This window comes from Triticum dicoccoides, chromosome 2A (assembly GCF_002162155.2).
Source record: "Triticum dicoccoides isolate Atlit2015 ecotype Zavitan chromosome 2A, WEW_v2.0, whole genome shotgun sequence".
Classification (NCBI taxonomy): Eukaryota; Viridiplantae; Streptophyta; class Magnoliopsida; order Poales; family Poaceae; genus Triticum; species Triticum dicoccoides.
In genome coordinates, this window is record NC_041382.1 from 543,165,219 (window position 1) to 543,184,013 (window position 18,795).

The 18,795-nt window shown below is 44.0% G+C and overlaps 2 protein-coding genes across 2 annotated transcripts; one reads left to right on the forward strand and one right to left on the reverse strand.

Moving 5' to 3' along the window:
- Positions 1-6,013: 6,013 nt before the first annotated feature.
- Positions 6,014-8,555, forward strand: LOC119355271. Its single transcript, XM_037622058.1, has 4 exons — positions 6,014-6,280; positions 6,617-6,769; positions 7,910-8,085; positions 8,227-8,555. The coding sequence occupies exons 1-4, from the start codon at positions 6,119-6,121 to the stop codon at positions 8,336-8,338; spliced, it is 603 nt and encodes a 200-aa protein (XP_037477955.1). The 5' UTR covers positions 6,014-6,118; the 3' UTR covers positions 8,339-8,555.
- Positions 8,556-8,800: 245 nt separating this feature from the next.
- LOC119355272 (probable signal peptidase complex subunit 2) lies at positions 8,801-11,480 on the reverse strand. The gene is made up of 5 exons (XM_037622059.1): positions 11,316-11,480; positions 11,045-11,196; positions 10,844-10,925; positions 9,807-9,949; positions 8,801-9,114 (listed from the first exon to the last, which is right to left on the reverse strand). Exons 1-5 carry the CDS (start codon positions 11,421-11,423, stop codon positions 9,021-9,023), a joined length of 579 nt encoding a protein of 192 aa, XP_037477956.1. The 5' UTR covers positions 11,424-11,480; the 3' UTR covers positions 8,801-9,020.
- Positions 11,481-18,795: the final 7,315 nt, after the last annotated feature.

Sequence of the window (18,795 nt, forward strand, 5' to 3'; positions counted from 1 at the left end):
GTTGCATTCCGTTTGGACTCCGTTTGGTATTCCTTTTCTTCAAAAACCTAAAACAGGCAAAAAACAACAATTCTGGGTTGGGCCTCCGGTTAATAGGTTAGTCCCAAAAAAAATATAAAAGTGGATAATAAAGCCCAATAATGTCCAAAACAGTAGATAATATAGCATGGAGCAAACAAAAATTATAGATACATTGGAGACGTATCATCAAGCTACTTAATTCTGCACAACTCCAAATGAGCTGAAACTTCACGAGGATTTTTATGGAATATATGAGGAATATTGGAGCCAATAAGTACCAAAGGGGCCCACCAGGTGGGCACAACCCACATGGGCGCGCCAGGGAGCCCAAGCGCGCCCTGGTGGGTTGTGTTCTCCTCGGCCCACCTCTGGTGCCCATCTTCTGGTATATAAGTCATTTTGACCTAGAAATAAGGAGAGGACTTCCGGGACGGAGCGCCACCGCCTCGAGGCGGAACTTGGGCTGGAGCACTTTTGCCCTCCGGCAGAGCGATTCCGCCGGAGGAACTTCCCTCCCAGAGGGGGAAATCATTGTCATCATCATCACCAACAACTCTCCCATCTTGGGGAGGGCAATCTCCATCAACATCTTCAATAGCACCATCTCATCTCAGACCCTAGTTCATCTCTTGTGTTCAATCTTGTTACCGGAACTATAGATTGGTGCTTGTGGGTGACTAGTAGTGTTGATTACATCTTGTAGTTGATTACTATATGGTTTATTCGGTGGAAGATTATATGCTCAGATCCAATATGCCATTTAATACCCCTCTGATCTTGATCATGTTTATTATTTGTGAGTATTTACTTTTGTTCTTGAGGTCACAGGAGAAATCATGTTGCAAGTAATCATGCGAGCTTGATATGTGTTCGATATTCTGATAGTATGTATGTTGTGATTCCCTTAGTGGTGTCATGTGAATGTCGACTACATGACACTTCACCATATTTGGGCCTAAGGGAATGCATTGTGGAGTAGAAATTAGATGATGGTTTGCGAGAGTGACAGAAGCTTAAACCCCAGTTTATGCGCTATTCCGTAAGGGACCGATTGGATCCAAAAGCTTAATGCTATGGTTAGAATTTATTCTTAATACTTTTCTCGTAGTTGCGGATGCTTGCGGGAGGGTTAATCATAAGTAGGAGGTTGGTTCAAGTAAGAACAGCACCTAAGCACCGGTCCACCCACATATCAAATTATCAAAGTAGCGAACATGAATTAAGCCAACATAATGAAAGTGGCTAGATGAAATTCCCGTGTACCTTCAAGAACACTTTGTTTATCATAAGAGACCGTTTTGGCCTGTCCTTTGCCTCAAAAGGATTGGGATACCTTGCTGCACTTTTGTTACTACTATCCTTACTTGCTCGTTACAAATTATCTTGCTATCAAACTACTCTGTTACTTACAATTTCAGCACTTGCAGACATTACATTGCTGAAAACCACTTGTCATTTCCTTCTGCTTCTCATTGGGTTTGACACTCTTACTTATCGAAAAGAGCTACAATTGATCCCCTATAGTTGTGGGTCATCAATGTGCATTACCGAGCGGGCCCAGAGATACCGATCCGATACTCGGAGTGACAAATCCTAATCTTGATCTAGGCCAACCCAACAAACACCTTCGGAGATACATGTAGAGCATCTTTATAATCACCCAGTTACGTTGTGACGTTTGATAGTACACAAGGTATTCCTCCGGTATCCGGGAGTCGCATAATCTCATAGTCAAAGTAATATGTATAAGTCATGAAGAAAGCAATAGCAATAAAACTTAACGATCATTATGCTAAGCTAACGGATGGGTCTTGTCCATCACATCATTCTCCTAATGATGTGATCCCATTAATCAAATGACAACACATGTCTATGGTTAGGAAACTTAACCATCTTTGATCAGCGAGCTAGTTTAGTAGAGGCTTACTAGGGACACGGTGTTTTGTCTATGTATCCACACATGTATCAAGTTTTCGGTTAATACAATTCTAGCATGAATAATAAACATTTATCATGATATAAGGAAATATAAAATAACAACTTTATTATTGCCTCTAGGGCATATTTCCTTCATAATTCTTCCCATAGGTTTTTTAATAGTAGAATCCGCCAAGTGCAAACTTCGAGAACACTCTTCAATATCGGTAAGACCAAGCACATCACATAAGATTTCTGAATTGTAGAAACACTAGCACCCAAGTCACATAAAGCAAAACACTGATAATTTTTAATATTGACCTTGATAGTAGGTTCCCATTCATCATGTAATTTTATAGGAATTGAAATCTCTAATTCCAACTTTTCTTCCAAAGCTTTCATCATAGCATCAAAAATATGTTTAGTAAAAGCCTTATTTTGTTCATAAGCATGGGGTGAATTTATCATGGATTGCAACAAAGAAATACAATCAATCAAAGAGAAACTATCATAATTAAAGCCTTTGTAATCCAAAAGAGTGGTCACATCACTAGTTAAAGTTTTGACCTCTTCAAACCCACTTTTATCAATTTTATCAACAAGATTTTCACCCTCCGAATTACTACAACGCCTTATAGCTAAAGTTGACTCTTCTTCAGTCCCTTTATTATCAATCTTAATTTTCCTAAACAAGGAATCAATAAAGGAAACACCAATCATTTTTAGATCTTCATCACTTTTATCTTCTAACGAGATTGGTTTAGCGGCCATTTGATTTACTAGGGTAGCTTGTGCATCGGATATTTTACCTAGCAAACTTTCAGCAAAAGCATACTTTGATTGGAGATTGAAAACTTCTCTACTAATGTCATCAAGTTGTTTAGTTATAGCTTCCGCATAAGATTTAGTCCTATTAAGAATAGGAGCATCATCAAGACTTAAATTTCCAACACAATTAAAAAAATCTTGGATACGTTCTTTTCCTATAACATTCCCTTGCCCCAAAATAAAAGTTTTATCATCCAGATTGCCATATCGTCCAATTTTAGGAGTTAGGCCATCATTTGTTTCTGCCATACTGAAATCACTCATGATTGCAAGCGAAAAGATAGATCTGGCAAGAAAACGGCGAATGAAAAGGCGGGCGAATAAAATAGCAATTTTTTGTGAAGTGGGGGAGAGGAAATCGAGAGGCAAATGGTAAATAATCTAAATTGCAAGGAAATGAGATTTGTGATTAAGAACCTGGTAGATGTTGATGATGTCTCCCCGGCAACGGTGCCAGAAATTCCTTTTGATGCGGCTTGAACTACGTCGGTATTTCCCCAAGAGGAAGGGATGATGCAGCACAACTATGGTAGGTATTTCCCTCAATGATGAGACCAAGATTATCGAACCAGTAGGAGAACCACGCAACACCACGTAAACAGCTCCTACATAGAAAGAGCATATACTTGCAACCCGACATAAGAGAGGGATTGCCAATCCCTCACGGGTAAAAAGATAGATAAAATTGTAGTAGATTGGATAAATAGATCTCGCGGGAACGCGAGATAAAATAAATAAATAAAAATTGCAGCAAGGTGTTTTTGGGTTCTTGGATTAATAGATCTGAAAATAAAAGCAAATAAAAATAGATCGCGAAGGAAAATATAATAAAGAAGAGACCCGAGGGCCATAGATTTCACTAGTGGCTTCTCTCGAGAAAGATAGCAATGGTGGGTAAACAAATTACTGTTGGGCAATCGATAGAACTTCAAATAATCATGACGATATCCAGGTAATGATCATTATATAGGCATCACGTCCAAGATTAGTAGACCGACTCCTGCCTGCATCTACTACTATTACTCCATACATCGACTATTATCCAGCATGCATCTAGCGTATTAAGTTCATGGAGAAACAGAGTAATGTAATAAGAATGATGACATGATGTAGACAAGATACATTTATGTGGAAATAGACCCCATCTTGTTATCCTTAATAGCAACGATACATACGTGTCGGTTCCCCTTTTGTCACTGGGATCAAGCACCGTAAGATCGAACCCATCACAAAGCACCTCTTCCCATGGCAATAAAAATCGATCTAGTTGGCCTAACTAAACCAAAGATTCGAAGAATAAATACGAGGCTATAAGTAATCATGCATATAAGAGATCAAAATACTCAAATAACTTCCATGGATAAAAACATAGATCTGATCATAAACTCAAAGTTCATCGGATCCCAACAAACACACTGCAAAAAGAGTTACATCAAATAGATCTCCAAAAGACCATCGTATTGAGAATCAAGAGAGAGAGAGAGAGAGAGAGAGAGAGAGAGAGAGGAAGCCATCTAGCTACTAACTACAGACCCGAAGGTCTACAAAAGACTACTCACGCATCATCGGAGAGGCACCAATGAGGATGATGAACCCCTTTGTGATGGTGTTTAGATTGGATCTGGTGTTTTTGGAACTTGCGGTGGCTGGAATTGATTTTCGTCGACTCCCCTAGGGTTTCTGGAATATTGGAGTATTTATAGAGCAAAGAGGCGGTGCGGGAGGCCACCGAGGTGGGCATAACCCACTTGGGCGCACCTGGGGGTCCAGGCGCGCCCTGTTGGGTTGTGCCCCCCTCAGGGCACCCCCTAGGTGCTTCTCCGGCCCATTGGGTGTCTTCTGGTCCATAAAAATTCCACAAAAAGTTCCGCTGCAGTTGGACTTTGTTTGATATTGATTTTCTGCGATGTAAAAAACAAGCAAAAAACAACAACTGGCACGGGGCACTATGTCAATAGGTTAGTCCCAAAAAATGATATAAAATGATTGTAAAACATCCAAAAATAATAATATAACAGCATGAAATAATAAAAAATTATAGATACATTGGAGACGTATCACGGTCACATTTTTCTGACCCAGACGCCCCCTCAAATGGGTTTCAAACGCCCGGGCTGACCGGCACCCCTCATATCCAATCCAAACATGGGACCTGTATGGGGGCGCCCGGGCACGCCCGCCATGTAGGACCGATGAAGGGGTCCCACGCGGACTCATCCAGAAACGTGGCAGTCCGACGGACGCCTCCTCCATCGTCGCGGTGTGAACGGCGCGTGGCGTCGCTCTGGCTCACCGCCCGAGAGCAAATCTGCCTATTTAACCCACCTGGAGTACCGCAGCCCTACTCCATCCACCTCCCCATCTCCGTGCTGCCAGTCCGAGCCCATCCACCTCCTCCCTCTCCCGCTCTGGCGCTCTGCCCACGCTTCGGTGGTCCGTCATGGTCCTAAGGAAGATTACCTACTACGCAATGCTCACGTCGGAGCGCCTCACCGAGATCCAGCAAGTGATCCGGGCAAGACAAGCCGTGCACGCAGCCCGCATCGCTGTCGGGCTGCCTCCGGACTCGCCGAAGCCGGAGGAGGAAAAGGATCAGTCGGGGGAAGAGGAGGAGGAGTTGGCTCCGATGTAGGCAGAGGAGGTGGAGCAACCAGAGCAGCAACCAGAGCAGCAGCTGGAGCAGACGGAGGCGGAGTTTTCCATCGTCAAGTCCAACGAGATAGCATAGTAGCAGGCCATCCCGGAGTCCATTCAGGATGAGGCCTATGTGAAGGCCAACCGGGCATTCCTCCGGCAGGAGCAGGAGGCGCCCGACGCGCTATTCGCCGAACTCGACGCAGAGATAGAGGTAGAGGAGGCCGGAGCGGAGCAGCAGGAGGAGCCAGAGCTGCAGCTGCCGCCAATCCTGTCGGAGCCAGGCACGGAGATCGTCGACATCTCCGACGATGAGTAGTTAGGTGATCGACGTAGTACACACGTTATTTCGTTTGCATGTTTTTGTATGGATTTAAGAATCTAGTATGAGATGTCTGGATGCAACAAGTGAAATTTGAGGCGTGTCTAGTCACTGCACGCGAACGCGCCCGTCGAGCGGGCGTTTGAGGGGCCATATTTGACATATCCGGCTGTAGATGTTCTTAACACACAGGGAAGGCAAAGGGGAAAAAGACCTTTTTGTCCTCGTCCGCTGTATACAGAAACGCGAGGGTGCGACGTGCAAAAGCACTGCTCTAGTAGATGCGGCCGGGGTGGGCCGGCCGATCGCTCATTCGGCCTTTCCAGCCTCGCTGCCGCCACCCAAAATCCACCTGGGAAGAAGAAAAGAGGGGCCTCTTCTCCTCTCTCGCGTCCGATGGCCTCGAGCCCGGGCGTCGGCGGCGGAGGGGCGGACGGGGGCGTCGGTGATGGACCGACGACGCTGGACGAGCTGTACCACATCAACGTCGTGCCGGCCGAGCTGCACTTCAAGTTCCGCAAGGAGCTCCAGGGCCTCCGCGTCGGCCTCAACTTCGAGGTCGGTAACCCTGCTTAAACCCTAATTCCCGAGTGTTGGGCTGCCCGTAGATTTGTCCCCCAATTATTTCTCTCCAGTAGTCCAATGTATCTCGCAAGATTCCGTTAGGCCAAACGTTGGTGGTATGCGCGTACTGGAAATAATTTACTCTGCTGGTGTTGCTGCCTCCTTGCCCCTGGTGTACACTGGGACAGTATACGCCTGCTCACAATCTTGCCAATTTTAGTTATAGAGTTATATGTTGCCAATTTGCGATAGTGGTCGTTGGTACTCTCTGTGCTGTGCGTAACCAGTTCACCTGTGATCTGAGTGTCTAATGCCATATACCATTTTCAGTTCTACAACCTAGAGGTGAACGATTTTGAGGCAAAGATAGTTCTGAAGCCCCTGGACTTCGACCGGAAGTGGAAGTTCCAGTACAAGCCCATCAGTGGTGACATACAGCTGCTCTCCAAGAAGATACCAGTCACAAAATATCTCAACCTCCAGGTTCCATGCTTAATTCAATCTTTCTATTCACGTATCGTTTATGTGAGACCAAGAAGTGATTACATATTTGGCACGTCTCTCTGGTGAGACAACTGACAGCTAGTCCGCACTACTTGCAATATCACATGTTATGGCGCAATTAGATATGTTAAATTGCCTGCCCATGTACTAATTATGCATTTTGATGATTGGTATTAGTTTTTCTGACGGAAGAGATGCCAGTTTATGCATGTACTCCCTCCGTAAACAAATATAAGAGCATTTAGATCACTACTTTAGTGATCTAAACGCTCTTATATTTCTTTACAGAGGGAGTACTAGGTATCTGCTTGCTTGATGTGAATGTAGGCATAATTTAGAAATGAGAATAGAAGTGGATCAGTTCATATATCAGTTTTGGAATGCTAAAAGACTATTATCTTTTATGTACTTCTGTGACGGTTCTGATAACGGAATGTTAAGGACCAATATTTTGTTACAACACTATTAAACCTACTTGTTTTCTATAGAAAGTGTCGCTTGTATGCGTGACTGCTTTGATCTGAGTATTTTTCAGAAATTGCTCCTTGGTATACATCAACTTTATTACAAGAAACTAGAAGTGCATATGTTGCCCTCTCTTGTGATATAGAGATGTTCTTGGGCAGTTGGGATATTTAAGGACACATTTTCACTGCCGTATGCATTAGTTTGCAACAGCCATGTCGAAATATGACGCTTAGCCACACATGCCAAATTTTGGGCCGCTAAATTGAAAGCGTTTCTGGGGTTTTAACAGTATTCTTTGGTGATTAAGTATTGCTATTTGTCAGTTTTCAATCACAGCAGCAAATTGGTCATTCAAAATGGTACATGGAAGACTGTGCTGCATTTCTTCACATGTATATATACATCAGGATAAAACTTCAACACCATTTGCCTTGGCAAGGATGTCAGCTTTACCGTTACTTGATTACAAATGACATGTAATCCCCATCCGCATCTATCAAATATACGCGGTTAGCATCCCTGGTACACCAGTTTAGGTAGCCGCAACACATGGTCAAATTTGTAAAAGCTATGCTTAAGAGGCAATATGCCCTTTTTCTAGAGTTCATTCACTTTGATTACATGAGATTTCTAATAACATTGGTAATACAGGTCGGCATTGGTCACAATTTCCAACTGAAGGCAACTGGATGGAAGTGGAAGCTCTCTACTTGCTTGGGGGGAGATGGTGTTTCTCAGATAAGAAACAAATCAAAACTCAACCTGTTTCCAGGGTTTGATCTGAGGCTCGGGTGGAAAGCTGAATATGTGCTTCCTGAGATTCATGGGTATGTCTGAGTCAACACCAAAATATTCTTGTGAGACATCGTTGCAAGCAGGATAGCACTATGTATCAAAAGCCTGCTAACAGGGCGTTTTCAACTTGTGGACACTACAATTCAACTTGTTTTTATATTTGCTCTATGCAGGGCTGTTGGCACAGGAGAACCTGCCTTCAGTATGAACTATGGACGATTGCAAGCATCCATAGACCGTGTTGAGGCTATTGTGACCCAATCAGATCGGTGCTCAACCTCCTAGGATGAGAAGCACACCTGGACAGTGATGATGTTATGGTCACGAAGCAAGGCAGTAATCCCATGGTTGTTTACTCATGTCTTTTGAGGCTTTGCATCTGATGTACAGAAATGAGCAAACTTTATTTTAACAACATAAAGGAGTATTTTTTTGAGTTTCTCTGGACCGTTTTGCAGCATTCTTGTTTCTAAGAGCATAATGAACGGTGCTCTTTGCTGCTTGTGGTTGGCACATAAAACCCCCATTTCAGAGTTCATGCTCTGAACCTCATCTTGCTCATTAGATTTCACATTCATAGCAACCTAAAAGTTACATTCAACATACAGTGGCAGTAACCTGGGCTACATCTGATGGGAGGCTGGTACTCCCTCCGTTCCATATTACTTGTCGCTGATTTAGTACAATATGGAAGGGAGTACATGCCTCGCATAGAAGGATACGATAGAAAGGAAACGAGGTGAGATGTAAGGTGTAACAGCAGAACAAGATCAGGCAAGTCAAAACGCTGGGATACACGGTGATATAACAATTATAGATAGACCTGTATACCAAGAAAAAAAGACTGCAATGATGTATTATCTTAACGGTGCTTCATTCACCAGTTCAAACAGTACTGCTATCAAAAACATTGTCTATTTCGATTAGGCTAAGCTTCATCCTGATAATGATGACAATGGCCAGTAATTCATTTGCTCTTGCGCTCGTTGTTGTAGTCATCAATGAGTCTCTCAACATCCTTCCAGAACAGGCCCTCCACAAGAACACCTTCCTTTGTAAACCTGCCCAATAAGGCAAGAACAGTGTTAGTAATGGAGATAAAAAAAAAGAATGTTATGATACAAGCATGCCCTTATACACCATATACATCAACAAAGACAAACATTGAACATACTATGTACACACCCTTAAGCTTGTATATTTTGCCAACTCAATTGCAATTTGCATCTAGTATCTGCAGACTGATATCGAAACATACAGAGGTTCTATTGCGCGCAATGAAGCTCGTACGTTTTTAAGGGCACCTGTGTAAGCTTTTCTAGTGTACTCCCTCTGTTCCTAAATATAAGTCTTTTTAGAGATTTCAATAAAGACTACATACGGATGTATATAGACATATTTTAGAGTGTAGATTCACTCATATTGCTCCGTATGTAGTCTGCATTGAAATCTCTAGAAAGACTTATATTTAGGAACGGAGGGTAATATTAAACCATAGAAAGATACACCAAGTATATTTGGAGCAGATATGAGTTGATAATTGATTATACAAGTAATCTGAATAGCATGGTAGAAGCATCAATCGGTTGCATGCTTTAAGGTTAGAATAACAGTCAGAACTACATAAACTTGAAATGTGTGAACAATGCTAAGTAAAAGAAGGTGCCTTCGGTATCGCTCAGATGTAATCATTTAAACAAGATAATGCATATTGATGGCTTATATTAGCCCAATAAACATAGGGCAAACATACCATTTTGTAACACTCTTAGTGAAGTGGACGGGCTTGTGAGCAGAGATAGACTCTGGATCTGCGCTGGCTATTGAAAGATTGTACATGTCCGAGAATCTTGGTAACTTTGAAGATATAACAAGGCCAGTGTTATTGAAAGAACCCTGTGGAAAGTATTTACAATCATAAGTTAACAAAGCTATTCAAATCATGACAGCAAATGTAATGAACATGAGCGTGAATCACAAAGAACATTTGTTCACCATTAGGTATATTCTAATATAAAATGTGCTCATAGCCTCATAGTCCAATGAGTAAGGCAACAAAACCGCATCCATCTTAATAAGAAAGGCACTGGCAAAAGAAGCTTTTTCTGGAACAACACAAGTACTTGGTGAAATATATGCTTCAGCGACTACAAATAACTGAACAGCCAGGTGCATTTGTCATTATAGTCAAGAAGCAAAATGGTCGAACACCTTGCCATTTCAGTTATTTCAAATGATGTCTTTATTTCTTCTGTTATTGACCACATATACAGTTTGTGAATTGTAACATCATACACTAGTGCTTGAGCATTCAATAAAAAATGGCAGCAAGTACAAAACAATGCAACTACTCAGCAGAGTGTATCGCAGTAAACTGCAACTAAACAGGTTAACATGATGCATCAGGGAGAATTGAATGGCACAGTTTAGAATGCATTACAGCGCATGCAATACAATATACAAAGTGGAGAAACTGCTCCCTGAGACGAGGGGGGATGAGTAAAACGGGCTTCATTTGCAACAAAAAATGGTGTGGCTCTTCAGAAACTGCAACATCTTTAGCGGAGATGGGAGGGGATCATATTTATCAAATTGCAATGTACAGAGTCATAATTCATTATACATCACATGTAACTATAATTTTCATTTAACTCGGTCTCAAAACTGCTTCCTAATCGTCGTACACAAGCTGACATGTATTAGTTCGATTTTTATTAGAAACGCAGAAATCATGATGGTATCTACAATTAGAATTCAGGACCAAAAAATCGAGATGAATGTAGAACTCACAGCAGGAGGGTGGGTGAAGATGATGGCATCCTTCTCCTTGGTGTAGCTAAGGATCAGCAGCACCACATTCATCACCACATACGTATCCACCATGAAGTCAAGGACCAACAGTAACAAACAACAAATTCCAAACAATTCCCAACAAAAAATCAGATCTAACACCAATTCATCAGAACGAGAAATAATCACTGCAAAGGATATAGCGCGATGCAACCGAGAAGGAACTCGCGGTTCTGCGGGAACTTCTTCGGGTAGAACTGCGCGAGGAGCGCGATGGCTATCACGGCCGTCCCGATCAGGAGCTTCCAGTTGCCCAGCCGCGTGTTCTCCACATAGCCCTTGCCCTTCACGACCTGATCGCACCAAGGGACTGAATCATGGGTGACCAAATCTAGAGGAACCAAATGGGGGAGATGGATATAGATCTCGAACAGGAGATGGGGGGTAGGGTTTAGTGTGTATCTTGCAGTACCTCGGCGACGGTCTCGTCGAGGAGGTGTTTGATGGAGTGGGGGTCGAGGAGGTTGGCCTTCTTCGGGGTCACCTTCGCCGGCGTGGCCACCGCGCCGTCGCTCGCCATCTGCGCCGTCGTCGAGGGGGAGGAGATGGGCCGGTGCGGATCAATACGGATGAGCGGGATGCGGAGGCGCGGGCCTGTCAGTATATGCGGGATGTATCGATGACGGGTGGGCGCGCTTTGTACCGGGACCCGCTTGTCAGTGGCGTGCTTATTTTGCTGATAGGTGGACCTGGTTTGCCACGTAGATCGTGGTGGGCTGGACCAATGGGAGAGATGGAGCGGCGTCACCAGAGCGCCATGTCATCACTGAAAGAACCGCAAAAGGTTACCATTTTTAAGCGGTGCAAAAGTCTACCAAGAGCATCTAAAACCGAGCTCCTCAAACACCCTATACATTTGGAATTTGGGACAGATGGTCCGGTCTGTCCACTCACAAAAAATGACCAAAACGAGCACCTCAAACTTTATATATGTTCGGGTTGAACGGCACCTCACATATCTCAATCAAATTTGGGATGAAGAGTCTCGGACGCGCCCGGTCCATCCTCCACGTCGAATCCGTCCCACGCTGGCCCACCCTAGCCCCATATTTACTCGTCTCCATCCGCATCACGGGCCAAACCCTAGCCACTCCACTCCGCCCTCAAACTCCATTCCGATAATCTCCTGTTGGGGAACGTAGTAATTTCAAAAAAAAAATTCTAAGCACACGCAAGATCATGGTGATGCATAGCAACGAGAGGGGAGAGTGTTGTCCACGTACCCTTGTAGACCGTTAAGCGGAAGCGTTATAACAACGCGGTTGATGTAGTGTACGTCTTCACGATCGACCGATCCTCAGCACCGAACGTACGACACCTCCGCGTTCAGCACACGTTTAGCTCGGTGACGTCCCGCGAACTCACGATCCAGTAGAGCCCGGGGAAGAGTTTCGTCAGCACGACGACGTGGTGACGATGTTGATGAAGCTACCGACGTAGGGCTTCGCCTAAGCACCGCTATGATATAACCAAGGTGGATTATGGTGGAGGAGGGCGCCGCACACGGCTAAGAGATCAACAGATCAATTGTTGTGTGTCCATGGGGTGCCCCCTGCCCCCGTATATAAAGGAGCTAGGGGGAGGCGGCCGGCCAAGGAGGAGTGCGCGCCAAGGGGGGGAGTCCTACTCCTACCGGGAATAGGACTCCATCTTTTCCTAGTTGGAGTAGGAGAGGAGAAGGAAGGAAGAGAGGAAGAGAAGGAAAGGGCCCCCCCCCTCCTTGTCCAATTCGAACTAGAGGGGGAGGGGGCGCGTGGCTGCCCTTGGCCGCCCCTCCTCTTCTCCCACTAAGGCCCATTAGGCCCAATATACTTCCCGGGGGGTTCCGGTAAACCCCCGTACTCCGGTAAATGTCCGAAACCTCCCGAAACACTTCCGGTGTCTGAACATAGTCATCCAATATTTCGATCTTTACGTCTCGACCATTTCGAGACTCCTCGGCATGTCTGTGATCATATCTGGGACTCCAAACTACCTTCGGTACATCAAAACACAAAAACTCATAATACCGATCGTCACAGAACTTTAAGCGTGCGGACCCTACGGGTTCGAGAACTATGTATACATGACCGAGACATGTCTCCGGTCAATAACCAATAGCGGAACCTGGATGCTCACATTGGTTCCTACATATTTTACGAAGATCTTTATCGGTCAAACCGCATAACAACATACGTTGTTCCCTTTGTCATCGGTATGTTACTTGCCCGAGATTCGATCGTCGGTATCTCAATACCTAGTTCAATCTCGTTACTGGCAAGTCTCTTTACTCGTTCCATAATGCAACATCCCGCAACTAACTCATTAGTCACATTGCTTGCAAGGCTTATAGTGATGTGCATTACCGAGAGGGCCCAGAGATACCTCTCCGACAATCAGAGTGACAAATCTTAATCTTGATCTATGCCAACTCAACAAGTACCATCGGAGACACCTATAGAGCACCTTTATAATCACCCAGTTACGTTGTGACATTTGGTAGCACACAAAGTGTTCCTCTGGTAATCGGGAGTTGCATAATCTCATAGTCATAGGAACATGTATAAGTCATGAAGAAAGCAATAGCAGTAAACTAAAACGATCAAGTGCTAAGCTAACGGAATGGGTCAAGTCAATCACATCATTCTTCTAATGATGTGATACCGTTTATCAAATGGTAACTCATGCCTATGGTTAGGAAACATAACCATCTTTGATCAACGAGCTAGTCAAGTAGAGGCATACTAGTGACACTATGTTTGTCTATGTATTCACACATGTATTATGTTTCCGGTTTAATACAATTCTAGCATGAATAATAAACATTTATCATGAAATAAGGAAATAAATAATAACTTTATTATTGCCTCTAGGGCATATTTTCTTCAGTCTCCCACTTGCACTAGAGTCAATAATCTAGATTACACAGTAATGATTCTAACACCCATGGAGCCTTGGTGCTGATCATGTTTTGCTCATGAGAGAGGCTTAGTCAACGGGTCTGCAACATTTAGATCCGTATGTATCTTGCAAATCTCTATGTATCCCACCTGGACTTGATCCCTGATGGAATTGAAGCGTCTCTTGATGTGCCTGATTCTCTTGTGAAATCTGGATTCCTTTCCCAAGGCAATTGCACCAGTATTGTCACAAAAGATTTTCATTGGACCCGATGCACTAGGTATGACACCTAGATTGGATATAAACTTCTTCATCCAGACTCCTTCATTTGCTGCTTCCGAAGCAGCTATGTACTCCGCTTCACACGTAGATCCCGCCATGACGCTTTGTTTAGAAATGCACCAACTGACAGCTCCATCGTTCAATATAAACATGTATCCGGTTTGTGATTTAGAATCATCTGGATCAGTGTCAAAGCTTGCATCGACGTAACCACTTACGACGAGCTCTTTGTCACCTCCATAAACGAGAAACATATCCTTAGTCCTCTTTAGGTACTTCAGGATGTTCTTGACTGCTGTCCAGTGATCCACCCCTGGATTACCTTGGTACCTCCCTGCCAAACTAATAGCTCGGCACACATCAGGTCTGGTACATAGCATTGCATACATGATAGAGCCTATGGCTGAATCATAGGGAACACTTTTCATTTTCTCTCTATCTTCTGAAGTGGTCGGGCATTGAGTCTTACTCAACTTCACACCTTGTAACACAGGCAAGAAACCTTTCTTAGCTTGATCCATTTTGAACTTCTTCAAAACTTTATCAAGCTATGTGCTTTGTGAAAGTACAATTAAGCGTCTTGATCTATCTCTATAGATCTTGATGCCCAATATATAAGCAACTTCACCGAGGTCTTTCATTGAAAAACTCTTATCCAAGTATCCTTTTATGCTATCCAGAAATTCTATATCATTTCCAATCAACAATGTGTCATCTACATATAATATTAGAAATGCTACAGAGCTCCCACTCACTTTCTTGTAAATACAGGCTTCTCCAAAAGTCTGTATAAAACCATATGCTTTGATCACACTATCAAAACGTTTATTCCAACTCCAAGAGGCTTGCACCAGTCCATAAATGGATCGCTGGAGCTTGCACACTTTGTTAGTATCCTTTGGATCGATAAAACCTTCAGGTTGAATCATATACAACTCTTCTTCGAGAAACCATTCAGGAATGCAGTATTTACATCCATTTGCCAAATTTCATAATCATAAATGCGGCAATTGCTAACATGATTCAGATGGATTTAAGCATCGCTACGGGTCAGAAGGTCTCATCGTAGTCAACTCCTTGAACTTGTCGAAAACCTTTCACGACAAGTCAAGCTTTGTAGACAGTAACGTTACAGCCAGCGTCAGTCTTCTTCTTGAAGATCCATTTATTCTCGATGGCTTATCGATCATCGGGCAAGTCAACCAAAGTCCATACTTTGTTCTCATACATGGATCCCATCTCAGATTTCATGGCTTTAAGCCATTTTGCAGAATCTGGGCTCATCATCGCTTCCTCATAGTTCGTAGGCTCGTCATGGTCAAGTAACATGACCTCCAGAATAGGATTACCGTACCACTCTGGTGCGGATCTTACTCTGGTTGACCTATGAGGTTCAGTAGTAACTTGATCTGAATTTTCATGATCATCATCATTAGCTTCCTCACTAATTGGTGTAGGTGTCACAGGAACCGGTTTCTGTGATGAACTACTCTCCAATAAGGGAGCAGGTACAGTTACCTCATCAAGTTCTACTATCCTCCCACTCAGTTCTTTCGAGAGAAATTCCTTCTCTAGAAAGGATCCATTCTTAGCAACAAATGTCTTGCCTTCGGATCTGTGATAGAAGGTGTACCCAACAGTCTCTTTTCGGTATCCTATGAAGACACATTTCTCCGGTTTGGGTTCGAGCTTATCAGGTTGAAGTTTTTTCACATAAGCATCGCAACCCCAAACTTTAAGAAACGACAACTTTGGTTTCTTGCCAAACCACAGTTCATAAGGCGTCGTTTCAACGGATTTTGATGGTGCCCTATTTAACGTGAATGCAACCGTCTCTAAAGCATAACCCCAAAACAATAGCGGTAAATCAGTAAGAGACATCATAGATCGCACCATATCTAGTAAAGTACGATTACGACGTTCGGACACACCATTACGCTGTGGTGTTCCGGGTGACGTGAGTTGCAAAACTATTCCACATTGTTTCAAATGTAGACCAAACTCGTAACTAAAATATTCTCCTCCATGATCAGATCGTAGAAACTTTCTTTTCTTGTTACAATGATTTTCCACTTCATTCTGAAATTCTTTGAACTTTTCAAATGTTTCAGACTTATGTTTCATTAAGTAGATATACCCATATCTGCTCAAATCATCTGTGAAGGTGAGAAAATAATGATACCCGCCGCGAGCCTCAATATTCATTGGACCACATACATTAGTATGTATGATTTCCAACAAATCCGTTGCTCGCTACATTGTTCCGGAGAACAGCGTTTTAGTTATCTTGCCCATGAGGCATGGTTCGCAAGTACCAAGTGATTCATAATCAAGTGATTCCAGAAGTCCATCAGTATGGAGTTTCTTCATGCGCTTTACACCAATATGACCCAAACGGCAGTGCCACAAATAAGTTGCACTATCATTATCAACTCTACATCTTTTGGCTTCAACATTATGAATATGTGTATCACTACTACCGAGATTCAATACAAATAGACCACTCTTCAAGGGTGCATGACCATAAAAGATATTACTCATATAAATAGAAAACCATTATTCTCAGATTTAAATGAATAACCATCTCGCATCAAACAAGATCCAGATATAATGTTCATGCTTAATGCTGGCACCAAATAATAATTATTTAGGTCTAAAACTAATCCCGAAGGTAGATGTAGAGGTAGCGTGCCGACGGCGATCACATCGACTTTGGAACCATTTCCCACGTGCATCATCACCTCGTCCTTAGTCAGTCTTTGTTTAATCCGTAGTCCCTGTTTCGAGTTGCAAATATTAGCAACAGAACCAGTATCAAATACCCAGGTGCTACTACGAGCTCTAGTAAGGTACACATCAATAACATGTATATCACATATGTTGGGGAACGTAGCAGAAATTTAAAATTTTCTACGCATCACCAAGATCAATCTATGGAGTCATCTAGCAACGAGGGGAGAGGAATGCATCTACATACCCTTGCAGATCGCGAGCGGAAGCGTTCAAGAGAACGGGGTTGATGGAGTCGTACTCGTCGTGATCCAAATCACCGAAGATCCTAGCGCCGAACGGACGGCACCTCCGCGTTCAACACACGTACGGAGCGAGGACGTCTCCCGCGCCTTGATCCAGCAAGGAGGAGGGAGAGGTTGAGGAAGAGGGCTCCAACAGCAGCACGACGGCGTGGTGGTGGTGGAGCTGCAGTACTCCGGCAGGGCTTTGCCACGCTCTTGCGGAGGAGGAGAGGTGTTGGGGAGGGGAGGGGCTGCGCCTTGGATGGTGTATGCATCCCTCCCCTTGCCCCTCTATATATAGGGGAAGGAGGAAGGGGGTCGGCCCCCTCTAGATGAGATCTAGAGGGGGGGCGGCCAAGGGGAGGGGGCTTGCCCCCCAAGCAAGGGGGGCGCCCCCCTTAGGGTTTCCCCCCCAACCCTAGGCGCATGGGCCCAAGGGGGGGATGTTCCCATCCCATGTAGGGCTGGTTCCCTTTCCTCTACAGCCCATTAGGCCCTCCGAGAGAGGTGGCCCCTCCCGGTGGACCCCCGGAACCCCTCCGGTGGCCCCGGTACAATACCGATATGCCCCCGAACCTTTCCGGTGACCGTATGACAACTTCCTACATATAAATCTTCACCTCCGGACCATTCCGGAACTCCTGGTGACGTCCGGGATCTCATCCGGGACTCCGAACAACATTCGGTAATCACATACAAGTCTTCCTAATAACCCTAGCGTCATCGAACCTTAAGTGTGTAGACCCTACGGGTTCGGGAACCATGCAGACATGACCGAGACAACTCTTTGGCCAATAACCACCAGCGGGATCTGGATACCCATGTTGGCTCCCACATGTTCCACGATGATCTCATCGGATGAACCACAATGTCGAGGATTCAAGCAATCCCGTATACAATTCCCTTTGTCAATCGATACGTTACTTGCCCGAGATTCGCTCGTCGGTATCCCTATACCTCGTTCAATCTCGTTACCGGCAAGTCACTTTACTCGTTCTGTAATGCATAATCCCGTTACCAACTACTTAGTCATAGTGAGCTCATTATGATGATGCATTACTGAGTGGGCCCAGGATACCTCTCCGTCATACGGAGTGACAAATCCTAGTCTCGATTCATGCCAACCCAACAAACACTTTCGGAGATACCTGTAGTGTACCTTTATAGCCACCCAGTTACGTTGTGACGTTTGGTACACCCAAAGCACTCCTACGGTATCCGGGAGTTGCACAATCTCATGGTCTAAGGAAATGATACTTGACACTTAGAAAAGCTCTAGCATACGAACTACACGATCTTGTGCTATGCTTAGGATTGGGTCTTGTCCATCACTCATCTTTTCTCTATCTTCTGCCGTGGTCAGGCATTGAGCCGTGCTCAATCCCGTACCTTGCAACACAGGAAAGAACCCCTTCTTTGACTGATCCATATTGAACTTCTTCAATATCTTGTCAAGGTACGTACTCTGTGAAAGACCAATGAGGCGTCTCGATCTATCTCTATAGATCTTGATGCCTAATATATAAGCAGCTTCTCCAAGATCCTTCATTGAAAAACACTTGTTCAAGTAGGCCTTTATGCTTTCCAAGAATTCTATATCATTTCCCATCAATAGTATGTCATCCACATATAATATGAGAAATGCTACAGAGCTCCCACTCACTTTCTTGTAAACACATGCTTCTCCATAAGTCTGTGTAAACCCAAACGCTTTGA